This window comes from Nicotiana tabacum, chromosome 22 (genome assembly GCF_000715075.1).
Source record: "Nicotiana tabacum cultivar K326 chromosome 22, ASM71507v2, whole genome shotgun sequence".
Lineage (NCBI taxonomy): Eukaryota > Viridiplantae > Streptophyta > Magnoliopsida > Solanales > Solanaceae > Nicotiana > Nicotiana tabacum.
In genome coordinates, this window is record NC_134101.1 from 125517863 (window position 1) to 125535711 (window position 17849).

At 36.4% G+C, this 17849-nt stretch overlaps 1 protein-coding gene across 2 annotated transcripts in view; it reads right to left on the bottom strand.

The window, feature by feature from the left end:
• Positions 1-1138: 1138 nt before the first annotated feature.
• LOC107767841 (putative pectinesterase 53) overlaps positions 1139-17849 on the bottom strand; it is a 34015-nt gene continuing 17304 nt past the window's right edge. For both annotated transcript variants that reach the window (XM_075244205.1, XM_075244204.1), the window contains exons 4-5: positions 1539-1774; positions 1139-1452 (exon numbers count right to left, since the gene is read on the bottom strand). In XM_075244205.1, the coding sequence (XP_075100306.1) occupies positions 1302-1452; positions 1539-1774 (387 nt within the window). In that variant the 3' untranslated portion in view covers positions 1139-1301. The remainder of the gene's footprint in view (positions 1453-1538; positions 1775-17849) is intronic.

The following is a 17849-nucleotide window of genomic DNA, read 5'->3' on the forward strand; positions in this document are numbered from 1 at the left end:
ATTGCATTTTATAGGTATTTTTGTTGGGAAAAGGAGATTAAAGCACTTCTCCATTGGAAGAAATAGTACTCCCCCAAAAACCCCCTTCTATTTTCTGTCTTTTGTTACAGCAATTTGTTGGTAAATTAAAGAATGGCTTCGCTAGTGTTGCTTCTGGAAGCACTAATTGTCAGATCTCATGAGGACACCAATTTGCAAGGAACAGATGATGTGCTATTTTCCGATGATGCAGAAGCAGGCAACAATAATAGCAACATTAGTTTGGTTTCTGGCAACAAGGATTACTATTACTATTGTGGCTGGATATTTGAGGCTGAGGATGTTCCTAGTTGGAAGATCATATCTCAGGCCTGTATTTGGCCCTAATAAAGAATCCCAAATACACACATTTCCAAGTGTATATAGCACTAGTATATGTTATGTAAGTTGTTGCTTTATCCATGCATTAATCATAGTGTCAATATCTAATGTCATTGTCAAGAAATGGAAGTCGGATCCTAGTGTCCAACTTAGTCCATAACTCCCCTGCAGCAAGCATTAAAATAGGGCCAATTGTTATGATATGAATTTGAATGTGATGTTAGTTGAAAGGGCAGTCTAAAATAAAAACAAATCCACTACTTGCTTGCTTCTCAGCTGTATACTAGTCTCCTATGCCTCCTCTTTTAATTTGAACTTCTTCTTGCATTGGGTTCTCTATCTATCTATCTATCTTTCTGTAAATTTTATTAATTGTGATTGACAGTTGAGCACAATATTATTTGTTTTGGTTCAGAAGGTTGATATCAAATACTATATGATTGAGCCCAAATTAAGGAGATTAAAAACTTACAAGCGCAGTAACTAAGCCAACAAGTCAGCTCGATACAACAATCAAACTGCAAAAACTAAGATTCTGATTAAAACAACTATACTAGAACTATTGGTACTCAATGTAACCCCTTCAGAAACAATATGGTAAGGACACCTCAAAGAATTAATACTCCAACAACATGTATATCTACAGCAAAAAAGTAAACTTGGAAGAACAACATATATCATACGAATAGCAGGGCAGGACAGGGGATACAACGAGGCTAACATTTTGGAGAAAATAATCAAACTATAAGATGCATCTTTTAAACTAAAAAGCAGTAGATAATGTATTCGTTATTCAAATTAATAAATTCGTTATTTGCCTGGCAACAACGGAGACAAGAACGGGTATATGCAATAAGAAAGTTCATACGTGATGCACACAATAGAGGCACTACTTAAAATTTAAGGTGGATACATATATAGAGGATACGTTAAATTTATTACTAGGGATGTATGAGCCAAGAATTGCCATCAATATAATAGGTGCCAATAAAAGGCATTGCCTCTTCATCGGTGAGTATTCGCGCCCACGGCACTCTTCCTGTCATGTTAGCTCCTGGTCCACTGCACCTGTACTCTCCGTAGTAAACTCTCCTACATCCATTTTTCACATTGTTTTTTTAAACTTTGGTAAATCAATTTGCAATTTAAAAGGCCAACAAAACCAAAAAAAGACTTACGAGTCTCGACTTGTTTTGCCCCAATCGCTCCATCCTAGAGGAAGAACAATCTCGTCCATGTAAGTGTAAGAAAAAATTACTCTGGAATAATCACCCCAGGCTCTTCCCAAGTAAACCGAACCGGTCCCTGTTATGGTGCTGTTCTTGAACGAGAATCCACTTAATATTGACGAATTAGTTCGCTTCTGGGCTGTCAGGGACGCTACTTTCTTTGCCACCGAGTTCAAGTGGCAGTTCTATTCATATCATTAAAAAAATAAAAATAATATTGAGTAATTAATACTAAGTTTGGACCAGTGTTTTAAAAGGCGTGGGCGTAAACGAGCCGTTATACATATGCCTCAGCGAGGCGTAAGCCCCAAGGGCACGGGGCATAAGCCCCATAGGTATTTAATTTTTAATATTTTATAAAATTAATATAATTACAGTAAATATTTATAAACATGTAAAATTGCATAAAAATTGATTTTTTTTTATAAATATGTGAAATATATATTTTTCATACACACACACACGTTACTAATACGCTACTCACAAAACACTCTATGATACGCTACTTACAAGCACAAGTAACTTGAGTCTAAAAGAATAAAATTTTCTACATAGAGGAACAAAAATGATGACTAACCTGCAATTTGAACTTTAAACTTGCTGCTATGAAGGAGAATAGAGTTTTCTTTGTATTTGTAAAAACAAAATTGAATATTCATTGCTTTTAGGAGATATTAGCAGACTAGCGGACATGATAAAGAATTGGGAAAGACCATGAATTAGGGCTTTAATCAATTAAAAAGGTCTTGATTTTTAAATTTAATACATTTCAATTTCTTTTTAAAACTTTTGTGTAATTACCAAGATGACTTTTGAGAATTTGGGTATTATATGAAGGACTTATTCAATAAATTTTGTTTTAATTTGAAAAATCTCTGGGGTTTACGCCAAAATGTGCCTCAAACGCCGGGCATATGCCTTTAATGCCCGGGTGTACGTCCCGAATTGCTAGGGGTACGCCTCTTGAGATTTTTACTCCACAGCATCGCCTCGAGGCGTTTTTGGTGCGCCTTGCCCCAAGACTCACCCGAAAACGCCTTTTAAAACATTGGTTTAGACTTATGGTAAAAAAAGATGGTGAGCATTACATAACATGTGACTTAAAATCCTAGATCTGTTTTTGCTAATAATTAGTGGTGGTGTTTTTGTTCAAAATTGAGGTGAATGAGAAATTGAGGGAAAAATTAATTTTGATTTTCCCTCCTTTACAAATGTAACGAGTCGGCCGGTCGTTTTGAGAGTTGTAACCCCGTTCTCCCATTTCCTACTTCTTTTGTATTCTACAACTATATTATGATATACCATGTTAATTGGTTCGGGTCTAGAGTGGTTTCAGAGTGAATTGAGACACATAGTCTCTTAATTGAAAGCTTAAGTTGGAAAAGTTGATAGGATGTTGACTTATGTGTAAATGGTCTCGGATTTGAATTTTGATGGTTCCGTTAGCTCCGTCAGGTGATTTTGGACATAGGAGCGCGTCCAGAATGTGATTTGGAGGTCCATAGTAGAATTAGGCTCGAATTGACGAAAGTTAGAATTTTGGCGATTTTGGCCGGTAGTGAAAATTTTGATATTGGGGTCGGATTAGATTTTAGGAAGTTGGAGTAGGTTCGTGGGGTCATTTATGACTTAGGTGCAAAATTTAAGGTCAATCAGACGTGGTTTAGTAGGTTTCAGCGTCGTTTGTGGAATTCAGAAGTTTAGAAGTTCTTTAGGCTTGAATCCGAGTGTACTTGGTATTTTGATGTTGTTTTGAGTGATGCGAAGATTCGACTAAGTTTGTATAATGTTATATGATCTGTTGGTATGTTTGGTTGTGGTCCCGAGGGCCTCGGGGTGATTTCGAGTAGTTATCGGATTATTTTGAGTTAAAGAAGTGCAGCTGAAGCTGCTGTTTCTGGTGTGACCGCACCTGCGGAGGGGGAACCGCAGGTGCGAGGCCGCATAAGCGAAGGAGGAGTCGCAAGTGCAGCTAAGAAAGACTTAGGCAGAGGATGTAGGTGCGATGGCATTTTCGCACCTGCGGTGGTCACAGAAGCTGACCCAGGGGCGCAGGTGCGTGTTTGGAGAGTGAGATGGTTTCTGCACCTGCGTAAGGCACAAATGCTGTCTTGAGGCCGCAGGAGCGAGGTCAGGATTTTAAGTGAAATCCGCACCGCAATGGAATTTCCGCAGGTGCGGCGTCGCAGAAGCGAAAAATGGACCGCAGGTGCGGTATTGCCAGGCAGAAAAACACCAGCTCGAGGTTTTGTGTTTCATTTTCGATTTTGGACTTGAGAAGCTCGGGAAGAGGCAATGTTTTCGAGGAATTTCAAGAAAAACTTTGGGGTAGGTAATTCTAACCCGTAATGGTCTAAATTTCGTGAATTCATGGCTTTATTCATCACCTAATTAGAGATTTGAGTTGAAAATTTGGGGTTAGGGCTTGAGAATTTGGAGAACGTATTTTGGGGATTTAAGTGACCAAATGAGGTCGGATTTTGATAAATTTAGCATGGTTAGACTCGTGAGTGAATGGGCTTTCGGGTTTTGTGACTTTTGTCAAATTTCGAGACATGGGCCCGGGGGTCGGGTTTGAGCCGATTTTGGATCTTTGGCTATAATTTGATATTTTCTTATGGAATTAATTCCTTTAGCTTATATTGATCGTATTGTATTGCTTGTGGCTAGATTCGGGACGTTTGGAGATCGATTTAAGAGGCAAAGGCATTGCAGAGTAGGATTTTACTTGGTTTGAGGTGAGTAACGCTTCCAAACTTAGTTCTAAGGGTTCGAAATCCCTAATTATATGTTATGTAATTAGTATTGAGGTGACGCACATGCCAAGTGACGAGCGTGCGGGCATGCACCATGAGAATTGTGTCCTGGATGAGTCTATGGCACCGTTTAGTGACTCTACCTTGTTGATGTCCATGTTTTCATCATGGTGATAAAGTAATTAAGGTGTAAATCATGATAGATATCGTGTTTAGGCTTTATGCCGGTATTGTTGAGACCCTTAGTGGTCGTTTCTTGCTGTCATCTCACTATTTTTATTTATAATCTGTACTCAATCATGTTCATGTATTTTTATATCATATCTCAGTCTCAGTTATTTATTGATTCATCATATCATTGTTACGGGTTTGTTTTTATGATATTGTGAGCTTGTGGGTGAGACTGGAGAGGCTGATGACTGAGTGAGGCCGATAGCCTGGTTATGAGTGACAGTTATCGGATCGGGCTGCATGTCGCAGTGGTTATATTGATGATTATGATAGCGCTTGAGCTATAAGAGCCCCTCCAGAGTCTGTAACACACCCCTAGTGAGCGTAGATGATATTATTGAGGGATGGATTTCCCTGGACATGGATTTGTCCAAAGTACTTGATATATGGAGATGGATTTCTCCACAAGGTTGGATTGTCCTTTTTCCTCGGTACTGGGTGGCTTACAGTCAGTGTTGTATATGTTTGAGGATGAATTTCCCTAGGCCGGATGGCCATATACAGTATCGAATGGTTGAGCACTTGAGAGTGAGATCACATGGTGCATTTCATACAGTTTGTGCATTGTCATGTAGATATAGCTGAGCTGTATACCTTACACTATTCAGATCTGTATTTACTTTATTGCCTTAAGCGGTCTATTTAACTTGAAAGCATGCCTACATTTATGTACAATTATTTCTATCATATCTGTTGCGGTTGAGTTCGTCACTACCTTTCAGTTCAAAGTTTGGACTTGTTACTTACTGAGTTGGTGTACTCACGTCACTCTTTGCATATTGTATGCAGATCCAGGCGATATCGGTCGCAACGACAGTTGCTGATTGAGGTTCCAGAGTTTGGAGACTATCAAGGTAGCTACATGGCATTCGCGGGCCTTGACTCTCCTTCTTTATCTTTGTCATATTGTTAGTTTATTTCTCTAGACATTGTAGTCATTTACATAATAGCCGTTTTACGTGAACGATCATCTTGAAGAGTTGCACCTCTTCGTTTAAACCCAACCTGTTGGCTATAAATAGCAAGTCATTACCTCAGATTTTCCTTACGAAAATTCTGAATTCTCCTTCTTTCTTCTGCATTGTTTTAACTGAAAGAAAGCAACTGTAAGTGTGATTTGCTACCGATCATTTGTATTTGCTAAAACAATGGGGTTTGAAGTACCGCTATACCAGTGTGTAATTCGTTCTATTCTGGGAGAAAATAATATATCACTTCGGATACTAAGAGGGGATTAAGTTCCTTAAGGAAACACTGTAAATTCAGTGGGCTCGCATCAATATCTACTTCTTCTGCATTTATGTTTTTACGTTATTTTATTTCCAGATTTACTTTGCAAATACAGATTACTAACAAGCTTAAGGACTTAATTATATTCTGTATTTGTATTGTATATATTGTTCTAGAGATTTAAACCTGTGATTTTCTCCTCCCGGTTTAGAGGTTAAAGCCTTTGTTTTATTAGTTGTTATTTGGATATTAAAATCCTAGTGATTTTCTACTTCGATGGAGATTAAAATCTACATGATTTTCTACTTCAGTTTTATTCGATTTGAAGATATAAAATCTTCATTGTAGATTAAACATTTGTTTGTGCCATTTTTTTTTACAGAAATGACGAATGAGAACGGAAACCAGCCTGTTCCAATGGTGACTGCCAATGCATCGACAAGTAGAACAACACTGGCATTGGCACCGGTAGAAAAGCCCGAAAAATTTTCAGGGATTGATTTCAAGCGGTGGCAGCAGAAGATGTTCTTCTACTTGACGACTTTAAGTCTAAAAAAGTTCATTAAAGAAGATGTTCATGTTCTACCTGACAAAACTCTAGAAAATGGACGCTTCCTCGTGACTGAGGCGTAGAAGCATTCTGATTTTTTGTGTAAGAATTTTATTATTAGAGGAATGGAGGACGATTTGTATAACATCTATAGTAATATAGAGATGTCAAAAGAAATGTGGATTGTGCTGGAAAATAAATATAAAACTGAGGATGCCTGGTTGAAGAAATTTGTTGCCGCAAAATCTTTGGACTACAAAATGGTAGATAGCAAGTTTGTTACTACCTAAGTCTAGGGATTGCAAGTGATTATTCATGATCTTCTTACTGAAGGTATACATCAAATTAGTACTTTTGTTGAAAGTATTAGTTATATTATTATTATTATTATTAGTATAATTTTTATTGAAGATCTTGTCATTAATGAAGTATTCCAAGTTGCGGTGATGATTGAGAAGTTGCCTCCTTTGTGGAAGGGCTTCAAAAATTACTTGAAACACAAATGCAAGGATATGTCGCTCAAAGAACTCATTGTTCGGTTGAGGATCGAAGAGGACAACAATGCTCCTAAAAAGAAGGGTCATGGAAACGCAACAATAATGGGAGCAAACATTGTTGAGGATGTTCTACAAAATAAGTAAAAGAGAAAAAATCCCTCTGGACCAAAAAGTAACCAAAGCAAGAAGCAGTTCAAAGGAAATTGCTACAACTGCGGGAAAGCTGGACACAAATCTGCAGATTGTCGTGCTCCAAAGAAAGACAAGAAGAAGGGTCAAACAAACATGGTTGAAAAGCATGAGGATATTGATGACTTGTGTGCTATACTTTCAGAATACAACCTGGTGGAAAATTTCAAAGAATGATGGATTGATTTTGGAGCCACTCACCATGTTTGTGCTGTTATAGAAGTGTTTGCTACATATGCTCCCGTTAGAGCCGAAGAGACATTTTCTATGTGAAATTTTGCAACGGTCAAGATTCAAGGATGTGGCAAAATATTTCTGAAAATGACTTCTGGTAAGGTGGTGACTCTGAACAATGTCCTTCATGTTCCTGAAATTAGGAAGAACTTAGTCTCTACTGCACTTCTTGTCAAGAACATGTTAAAGTGTGTTTTCGTATCTAATAAGGTTGTAATACAATGTTTGTAGGAAAAGACTACCTTACTGAGGGCCTTTGCAAACTGAATGATCGTTGAGAATTATAAAATTTCAGCTTCTTCTTCTTACTTGAGTCAAATGATTTATGGCATACACGTTTGAGACATGTCAATTATAAAATTTAATTTGAAAGTATTGCCAAAGTATGAGTGGGACAAATCAAAATTTTAAATATGTGTAAAATCTAAGTATGTTAAATATTATTATAAGTCTGTTGAAAGGAATTCAAATCTTTTATACTTAATTTACATAGATATTTGCTACATGAACTCAATACCGTCTCGCGGTGGAAAGAAGTATTTCATAATTTTATTGACGATTATACTCGCTATTGCTATGTCTACTTACTTAGTAGTAAATAAAAAGCAATAGATACGTTCAAGCAATACAAAATTGAAGTTGAAACACAACTTAAAAAGAAAATCAAAATGATAAGAAGTGATAGGGGTGGTGAGTATGAATCCCCTTTTGAAGAAATATGTTTAGAATATGGAATTATTCATCAAACAACGACCCTTACAAGCCCAAATCTAATGGAATTGCGGAAAGAAATAATCAATCATTAAAGAAGATGATGAACACTTTGTTGATAAGTTTTGGTTTACCATAGAACTTGTGGGAGGAAGCTATTCTTACGACAAACTGGATACTAAATAGAGTACCTCATAACAAAACGCAATCCATTCCATGTGAAAAATGGAAAGGAAAGAAGCTCAACTTGAATTGTTTTAAGGTGTTTGGCAAAAGTTCAAGTTCCTAAACTCAAAAGGGTAAAGATAGGACCGAAAATCGTTGATTGTGTTTTTATAGGATATGCAACCAATAGTAAAGCATATCGATTTCTGGTTCATAAATTAGAAAATCCCGACATTCATAAAAATTTGATTATAGAATCAAGTAATGCTGAATTCTACGTATATATATATATATAACCCTGTAAAAAGGAATGTGAGTCGATTAGTGAAATATCTAAATGACTTCGGGAAGAAGCCAAAGAAAATGCATCTAATCAAGAGGACCAAGACATAGTAAACCTCAAAGAATGTCTACTTTATTTAAACCAGATTTTGTGACTTTCTTATTGAAAATGAGCCTCGAACATTTAAAGAAGCTTTGTCTTCTTCGGAATCATTATTTTGGAAAGAGGTAGTCAATAGTAAAATATAATCCATATTAAACAACCATATATGAGAATTGGTTGATCTTCCTCCTAGAAATAAACCGTTGGGTCCTAAATGGATTTTTAAGAGGAAAATGAAAGATGATGGCACTATTGATAAATATAAAGCAAGACTTGTGATCAAAGGGTATAGACAACGAGAAGGTCTTAACTATTTTGATACATACTCTCTAGTTACAAGAATTACGGTCATAAGAACATTAGTAGCATTAGCTGCGGTATATGATCTTGAAATTCATCAAATAGACGTTTAGACGGCCTTCTTAAATGGAGATTTGAAGGAAGAAAACTACATGGAACAACCAGAAGGGTTTGTAATTTCAGGTAAAGAAATAAAGGTATGTATACTCTTTAAGTCGCTTTACGGACTAAAATAAACACCCAAATAATGGCATGCGAAATTTGACCAAACAATGTTGTCAACATAAATGCGACTAAGCGTATGCTAACTAGCAATTTTGATATGAAAGATTTAGGAGTTGTCGATTTAATTCTGGTATTAAGATCCATAAGACTCCTCAAGGCCTGGCATTGTCATAATCTCATTAGACTAAAACAATACTTGAAAAATTCAAGCACTTAGATTTTAAAGATGCAAAGACTCCAACTGACGTGAATCTTGCACTAGCAAAGAACAAAGGCCAAAGCATATCACAATTGGATTATGCCCGTGTGTTGGGATGTTTAATATATATTATGAATTGTACACGACCAGATATAGCTTGTGCTATAAATAAGTAAATTGAGTCGATACACGAGTAATCCAGGTCAATCTCATCAGATGGTAATGAAAAGAGTTTTGGGATATTCAAAACATACCCAGGACTTTACTTTGCACTACATTAAATATCCTGCAGTAATTGAGGATTGTGATGTAAATTGGATTATCGGTTCAACCGATTTTAAGTACACAAGTGGATATATATTCACTATTAGTGGGGGAGTAGTATCTTGGAAGTCGTCCAAACAAACTTGTATTGCCCACTCTACAATGGAGGCTGAATTCATAACTTTAGACAAAGTCGGTGAAGAAGCTGAATGACTCCGAAAATTATTGGAAGATATTCCATTTTGGCCCAAACCGTTGGCCCCAATATGTATATATTGTGATAGTCAAGTGGCAATTGGAAGGGCTGTGAGTGTTATGTATAACGGTAAATCTCGTCATATACGGCGAAGACATAAAACCGTTAGGCAATTACTCTCTAGAGGAATTATCATAATTGACTACGTAAGTCCAAGTGATAATGTATCAGATTCACTTACAAAAGCCCTAACTATCGAGACAGTTGAAAGAACATCGAGGGGAATGGGACTATGGCCAAGGACAAGTCTGTTACACCCCATATTTTTGTACTTGAAAGTATGTCGCAAGTCAATTGATGTAAGCTAGGAAATGAGATCTTCTTTGAAAGTATATAAAGTGATTTAATGTTGTTACACCCTGTACTTCAGATGTCACTGTCATTATAGGATTATCTAATGTAAACTCAAAGAGGACGAAATCCTTCTACAAGGATAAGAAAGGTTTACTGATGTCTTAAGCAAGTTAAGATGAATATGAGACTTGTTAATTATGATTTAAATGCATTTAAAGTCAAGATATAACTATATATGATGTTTGTATATGAAATATAAAGTTTGGGAAAAATCGGATTTAAGTTGCGGAAAAACCGACTAAGGATTTGCCTTGTAATGAAGCATTTTGAGCAATATATTTCATGTGTCATATGAGGTCGTTTTGGGACATATTATATACCAAAATGAAGGTCTTGGAACCTAGTTTTCAATAGTCTAAACCATTTATTCATATGACATCGGGGTAGCGAAATATTAATTTATATAGTAGGGTCGCCAAGTCATGTCGCCGCGCTTCAGAGAAATTGGCAGTTTTATAGGCCAGTTGCGATGCCGTTTTCTCCCAATCTATTGAGATTTACATGGAGATATTTATATGGAATTAAAGCCCTATGTGTATAGTTTCCAACTCTTCAAACCATTTATCAATAAGATATTGTATTAGAGAGATACACGCATTTGAAGTTGCACTGCTCAAGCTACCAAGTAGGTAGCTTACCCACCTACTTAGAGAATTGAGGCGGTGGGCTTATAAGTTATCTTCTTCCTTGTATATCTCGTCATTATACATAGAAAACATACACCAAAACACTCTCAATTCTCTCTAAGAGCTGGTCCAATATCCTAAGAACCAAACTAAAGGGAAATCAACTCAAATCATCATCAAAGGTGTTAAAGACTACAATAGAATGCTTCAATGAGGCTGTGGTGTGATTGAGGGCTGTTGTGAGCTAAGTTGAGATAGAGTTTCGAGTTTTAGATGCTATCAAAGATATGCATAACATCTTCTTGATTGTGCCTTAGGCTAATCTTGTGTTGGTTGTGTTGTTTGAGTGAAAAACCATAAGATAGCACTTGAAAGAACATGAGATATGGTGTTCTCTTTGGTTGGGCTATTTTTTTGCTAAATATATGGTTTGTAGTGGCTGGAAATTGTGAGAAATAATTTGATAATGTTGCGGCTGCTGTTTTAAAGCTTTTCTATGTGTTAATTAAGTTGATTGAAGAAGAAAAGATGAAAAACAAGTGATTGGCGGTAAAAATTTAGGGTGCTAGACGTATGGGGTTGTTTTGGAAGGCATTTTGTGGATGTTTTAAACTAGAAATAATATGATACATATAAGTATGTTGTTATGAAGGATGTAAACTAATTTATGAAATAAGAGTTGGATTCAATTCATATCTTGTTATGAGTAAAAATGAGCTTGTCGCTCAATATGATTGTTAAGATAATTGGAAAAACTCATATTGGATTGCATTGTTGTTGTTGCTATTGTTGGTTATAGTTGTTGTTGTTAGGCTGTTGATGACCCTTAGTGTTCTTTGGGATGTATTAAAAATAGGGGAGGTTCTTCCCGATTTTTCTTAAGCCATACGACTAGCCAAATACGATGGTACGACATTATATGTTAACGACAATATCATTTCACTTGTTGAAGATGCAGGACATTATGTCGAGCTTTGTTGAGTAATAAGGAAGATGTCATGCAGGTATGTTAAGGCTATCCCTTATTTCTTTTGGCATGATCCATACGAAGCAAACGAAACGAGCAAATGCACAACTTCCATAAATGACTCTATTCATAGAAATGCTAGAGATGCTTATGTTCTTGATTCTCCGTGTGTTATATTATTCTATCATCTGTTCATGTGTCTCAGAAAAATATATAAGTTGAAAGAGTTCACTTCATGATATTATGGTCTTATGACATTCCAAGAGATTTTATTAATGTACTTCTCATGCATTGCATTCATGTATATTGACCCATGACCAGATGAAGTTATATATGCGTATATATATATATATGTATATGAGATATGGGAAAAGATTATGGCGTTATATACGCACCACCACCTGATCAGTTAGTATACATTGATGATTTGCTCACAGTGGCCAAGATGATACAATGGGATGCCCTAAGAGGCTTGATGATGTTATTAACACATATACCCATGCACGATATGACATTTATACACATATGCACGGCATTATAATACTAAATGATTCACAGAGTTATTTAGATATACATGTTGAGTCGTTTACTCCATGTTTCTCTCATGTCTACTAGTTACTGATTTTCATTCCTTAATACTCGGTACATTATTTATACTGACGTCCCTTTTGCCCGGGGACGCTGCATTTCATGCCTGCATGTCCTGATAGATAGGTGGAGAGTCCTCCAAGTACGCTATTAGCTCAACATAAGGTATTGGTGCACTCCATTTGCTTCAGAGTTGCTTCTTTGGTCAGTATGATTAGTACATGTATAGATTGGTATGGCGGGACCCTGTCCCGACATTTATGATATTATGTATTCTTAGATGCTTGTAGACAGATGTCATGTATATGGATACTTGTATGGCCTTGTCGGCCTATGCTTTGAGTATATAAAGAATCATGCCGACCTTATAGGCCTGTACTTTATATGTGTAAGTTTGTATTTTCTCATGCTTTACTCCGGTTCATTTACCTATGATAGAATGATATGAAAGATATGTTATGTTGGTACTCGATTGAGTAAGGTACCGGGTGCCCGTCGCGGCCCATCGGTTTGGGTCGTGATAAAAGTGGTATCAGAGCAGTTCTATCCTAGGGAGTCTACAAGCCGTGTCTAGTAGAGTCTTATTTATGGGTGTGTTGTGCACCACACTTATAAGTAGGAGGCTACAGGGCATTTAGGACTGTCACTCATTCTTCTTACTCTAGATCGTGTGGTAGAGCTCAGTTGTAAGAATTCAAACTTCTAGTTTCTATTTTATTTGTAATACAACGATATCTACATTCAGAAAGATAGCTGGTAAGAGATTGAAGGTGGCTGCGGAAGAGTTGAGTTAGAGGAACTCGATTTTGCATCATGCTTATGATGAGTAAATGTGAGGTCTTCAGCAAATCATGTGTGTACTAAGATGTTTAAGCTTCTTAATAATAAGCCCTAAGGCAAGAATATCTATTCACTCGTATGGTAAAAAGGAATAAAAGAATTAGAAGGTAGACACAAGTTTCAAGAAGTAAAAGATGCAAAGTGAAAAAGGGTACGAGGTACCTAGTTAATGAAGATTAACAATATTTACAATTCTAGCAGAGAAATATAAGCATTATGAGTTGCTTTCAACAGTAACAGAGATATATACAATTAGTCATACCCATCTCAATTATGGCATATAGGAGCTGACAAATATAGTTTAAGAGAAGGATGAGATATCAGGATCAAGTTGGGGCTAGATTAACCCAAAATTATGGATGGATTGTTAGCATTAGTTGATATTTCCGAAGGATAGTGCAAATGTGGTAATAGATATCCTTGTGAGACACCTAGATAGTGAACTCTAAAATAGTATAATCAGATATGAATACTACAATATTTAGAAACTTCAGAAAATAAACAGTGGATCCTAGAAGGGATTAATATTTACCTTAGTATGACTCCAGCCCCGAGTAAAAAAAAAGAAAGGGAGAATGTTAGGCATTCCGAAGAGCCAGTGAGATGAAGTAAGGGGAGCTAAAAGTGAAAGAATGTTTTGTTTAAGTTTTAGAATAAAGTGATGGACAAAAATATTAGCCCGAGAATAAAAAGAGAGTGAATGAAGCATTATGAGTAAGATGTGATAAATGGATGATAATTGTATATCAAAATATGACACAGTAACAAAGTCTATAGTCAGTGAGGGAAAAGACAAGATGTGACAGGCCTTGTGGCAATAAAAGAGTAAAAGCCATAAAGTCATATCCCCGTTTCAAAAAAAATGAGTTGGTGACTCCAACGTGATTACCAAAAGGAAAAGTTAGACCCCTAGAATAATAGAAATCATTATGGGCTAGTGAACAAGATAAGTTGAACATGAATTAGGGACCGAATAATTTGATAATAGTTGGCATCAAGAGAATTTCAGAGATTATGTTCCGACGATAATAAAATGGACAATAGAAGAATAACCTTTCAAAGTCATTCAGGAAAATGCTTCCCTAAAGCGAGCCTTATAAGCAAAGTTATGCTTAAGGGACTAAGTATTCTAGTTACACTAGGTGTCACCCTCGTGATTAAGGAATTCAATTATCCTTGGTACAGAAGGGTTACCGCAAGGTGAGTAAGAGTCCATGAAGATGTGAAAAGAATCCAAAGATTAAGATGTAACGATTGAATAGTAAAGAAAGAATGCGGTAAAAAGGTGAAAGGAATGGGATTGCATCTATTCAGATCCTACAGATAAGATACGACTCCAGAACATTATGCAAGCACGACGCTGGGGAGAGGCAGTAAGGGTTTCATCACAAGATGTTATTGATAGATAAGTGCAAATGAACACTTGATACGTAAGGATCCATTGCGGGAGGTAAGTTAAGACTAGTTGAGAAAATAAGGAAGTATGCTTCAACTTAAGCATAGTGACATAAAGAAGATATGATCTTGTAACAACATTATCACAACATTGTATGCACTCTATAAGAAAGTGGCACCTATGGTGGCTAATGAACGATAAGAATAAAGAAAATCAAAAGGTGATATTCAAGATCATATGAGTTGCATGGAATTTCAACATTTGAGGGCACTAAGATGAGCCAAGTATTAACGCAACAAGTGGCACAACGACCCAAAAAAGCTATTTCTTACATTTAAAGACAACTGAGAAGGCATGAAAGAAAATCTATGATGCCACCAAGTAAATGAAGGTTTTGAGTAGTATGAATCGATATGTGTAGGTTGCATGCTAAAGTATCCTATAGCGACAAGGTTTTAGGTAGATAGGAGTAAATGTGTGAAATGGTAAGTGAGAAGGTGACGAGAACAGGTAAGGCCTTGAGATTAAGCCCATCAAAACAAGAGAGTTGATGGTTTCCATAAGCTATAGAAAGCTCGGTACAGTCTAAATGAACTCAGAGGAGTCTAAGAATAGGAGCAATTAGAAGAGATGAAATGCTACCCTGCTAGTAGAATAATGGTGTAATTGTGATAAATAAGAGGATGCCGTTTGGGCCTTCGATTGAGTAATGATTTAAAGGAAAGGGATTTTATGGATGGCACGATATTAGAATACCCCCACAAAATGAATCACGTTGGGATGATATGAAGTGCAGTTATTCAAGTATAGTATCACCCCTAGGTGGATCAGGAAAATCACTTCAGATGTTCCCCAATGAGACGTGAGCCCTAGTGACAATATATTACGTCAAAGGCGATGGTTGGAGCTAGTGAAAAACTATGATGTTGATATTTTATACAGTCCAAGGAAGGCAAATGTAGTAGTCGACGCCCCCAGCCGTAGATCTATGGGTAGCTTATCATATTTACAGCCAGAGAAGAGTGACATAGATTGTGAGATTCATCAGCTAGATAACCTTGGAATTTGATTACTAGATTCAGATGGTACTGGAGTTACTATTTAGGACATGGCAACATCCTCTTTAGTTACTGAAGTAAAGGAATGCAAGTATGAAGATCATGTTCTAGATCATTATAGAGATACAACCCCTCAAAATGAGAAGACACAATTTGAGATTACAGGAGATGGAGTCCTCAGATATCGGGGTCGATTATGTTTTCCTAATGTGGCAGAGTTGCGCCAGCAGGTTATGGGATAAGCAGTAGAAAGTAACCAAGAGTTGTGTAGCACACCTCGGTAATAAACCTAAGTAAGTGTTATAGTAAGGTATGACATACTTAGATGCACTAAAGCCATAAGGACAAATAACCAAGACTAGGAAAAAAATATTGCAATATATGTAAGTTCGGCAAAGTACCAAGCGAAGAACTTCAGTACACCTATATACTCCAAGGGACATCTTGTTATAGTTCTGTATGTGTTCACAAAGTGAGGTAAAGAGATTGGCAAAAAGCTGGAAAAAAAAGAGAAGATCCGCACATAAAAGGACAGAGTCATAAATGCTGCAACACAGAAGGTAGTCAAAGTTACGGGATTGGATGAATTCCGATCACAAGTCGTGATGTGAGAAGAAGCCTAAAAAAGGGAATGCCCTGGTCTTTGAATTTATTCACAGAAAAATTGCCTAGATTGTGTACAATATTAAAATATTCATGAGATCTATAGGATATGAGACTAATAAGTACATACGTCAACATTCGAGGACGAATGTTCCAAAGGGGAGAATGATGTTACACCCCATGTTTTTGTACATGAAAGTATGTTGTAAGTAAATTGATGTAAGCTCGGAAATGAGATCTTCTTTAAAAGTATATAAAGTGATTTAATGTTGTTACACCCCGTACTTCAGACGTCATTGTCATTACATGATTATCTAATGTAAACTCAAAAGGACGAAATCTTTCTACAAGGATAAGAAAGGTTTACTGAAGTTCTTAAGCAAGTTAAGATGAATATGAGACTTTTTAATCATGATTTAAATGAGTTTAAAGTCAAGATATAACTATATATGGTTTTTGGATATAAAATATAAAGTTTGGGAAAAATCGGATTTAAGTTGCGGAAAAACCGACTAAGGATTTGCCTTGTAATGAAGTATTTTGAGCAATATATTTCATGTGTCATATGAGGTTATTTTGGGACATATTATATACCAAAATGAAGGTCTTGTAACCTAGTTTCCAATAGTCTAAATCATTTATTCATATGACATCGGGGTAGCGAAATATTAATTTATACAGTAGGGTCACCAAGTCATGTCGCCGCACTTCGGAGAAACTGGCAGTTTTATAGGCCAGTTGCGATGCTGTTTTATCCCAATCTATTGAGAGTTACATGGAGATATTTATATGTAATTTAATCCCTATGTGTCTAGTTTCCAACGCTACAAATCGTTTGCTAATACGCTATTGGATTAGAGAGATACACGCGTCTGAAGTTGCACTGCTTAAGCTGCCAAGCAGGCAGCTTACCCACCTACTTGGAGAGTTGAGGCGGTGTGCTTATAAGTTATCTTCTTCCTTGTATATCTCGTCATTATACATAGAAAACATACACCAAAACACTCTCAATTCTCTCTAAGAGCTGGTCCAATATCCCAAGAACCAAACTAAAGGGAAATTAACTCAAATCATCATCAAAGGTGTTAAAGACTACAATAGAATGCTTCAATGAGGTTGTGGTATGATTGAGGACTATTGTGAGCTAAGTTGAGATAGAGTTTCGAGTTGTAGATGCTATCGAAGATATGTATAACATCTTCTTGATTGTGCCTTAGGCTAATCTTGTGTTGGTTGTGTTGTTTGAGTGAAAAACCATAAGATAGCACTTGAAAGAACATGAGATATGGTGTTCTCTTTGGTTGGGCTGTTTTTTTGCTAAATATATGGTTTGTGGTGGCTAGAAATTGTGAGAAATAATTTGATAATGTTGTGGCTGCTGTTTTAAATCTTTTCTATGTGTTAATTAAGTTGATTGAAGAAGAAAAGATGAAAAACAAGTGATTGACGGTAAACAATTAGGGTGCTAGATGTATGGGGCTGTTTTGGAAGGCATTTTGTGGATGTTTTAAACTAGAAATAATATGATACATATAAGTATGATATTCTGAAGGTTGTAAACTAATTTATGAAATAAGAGTTGGATTCAATTCATATCTTGTTATGAGTAAAAATGAGCTTGTCGCTCAATATGATT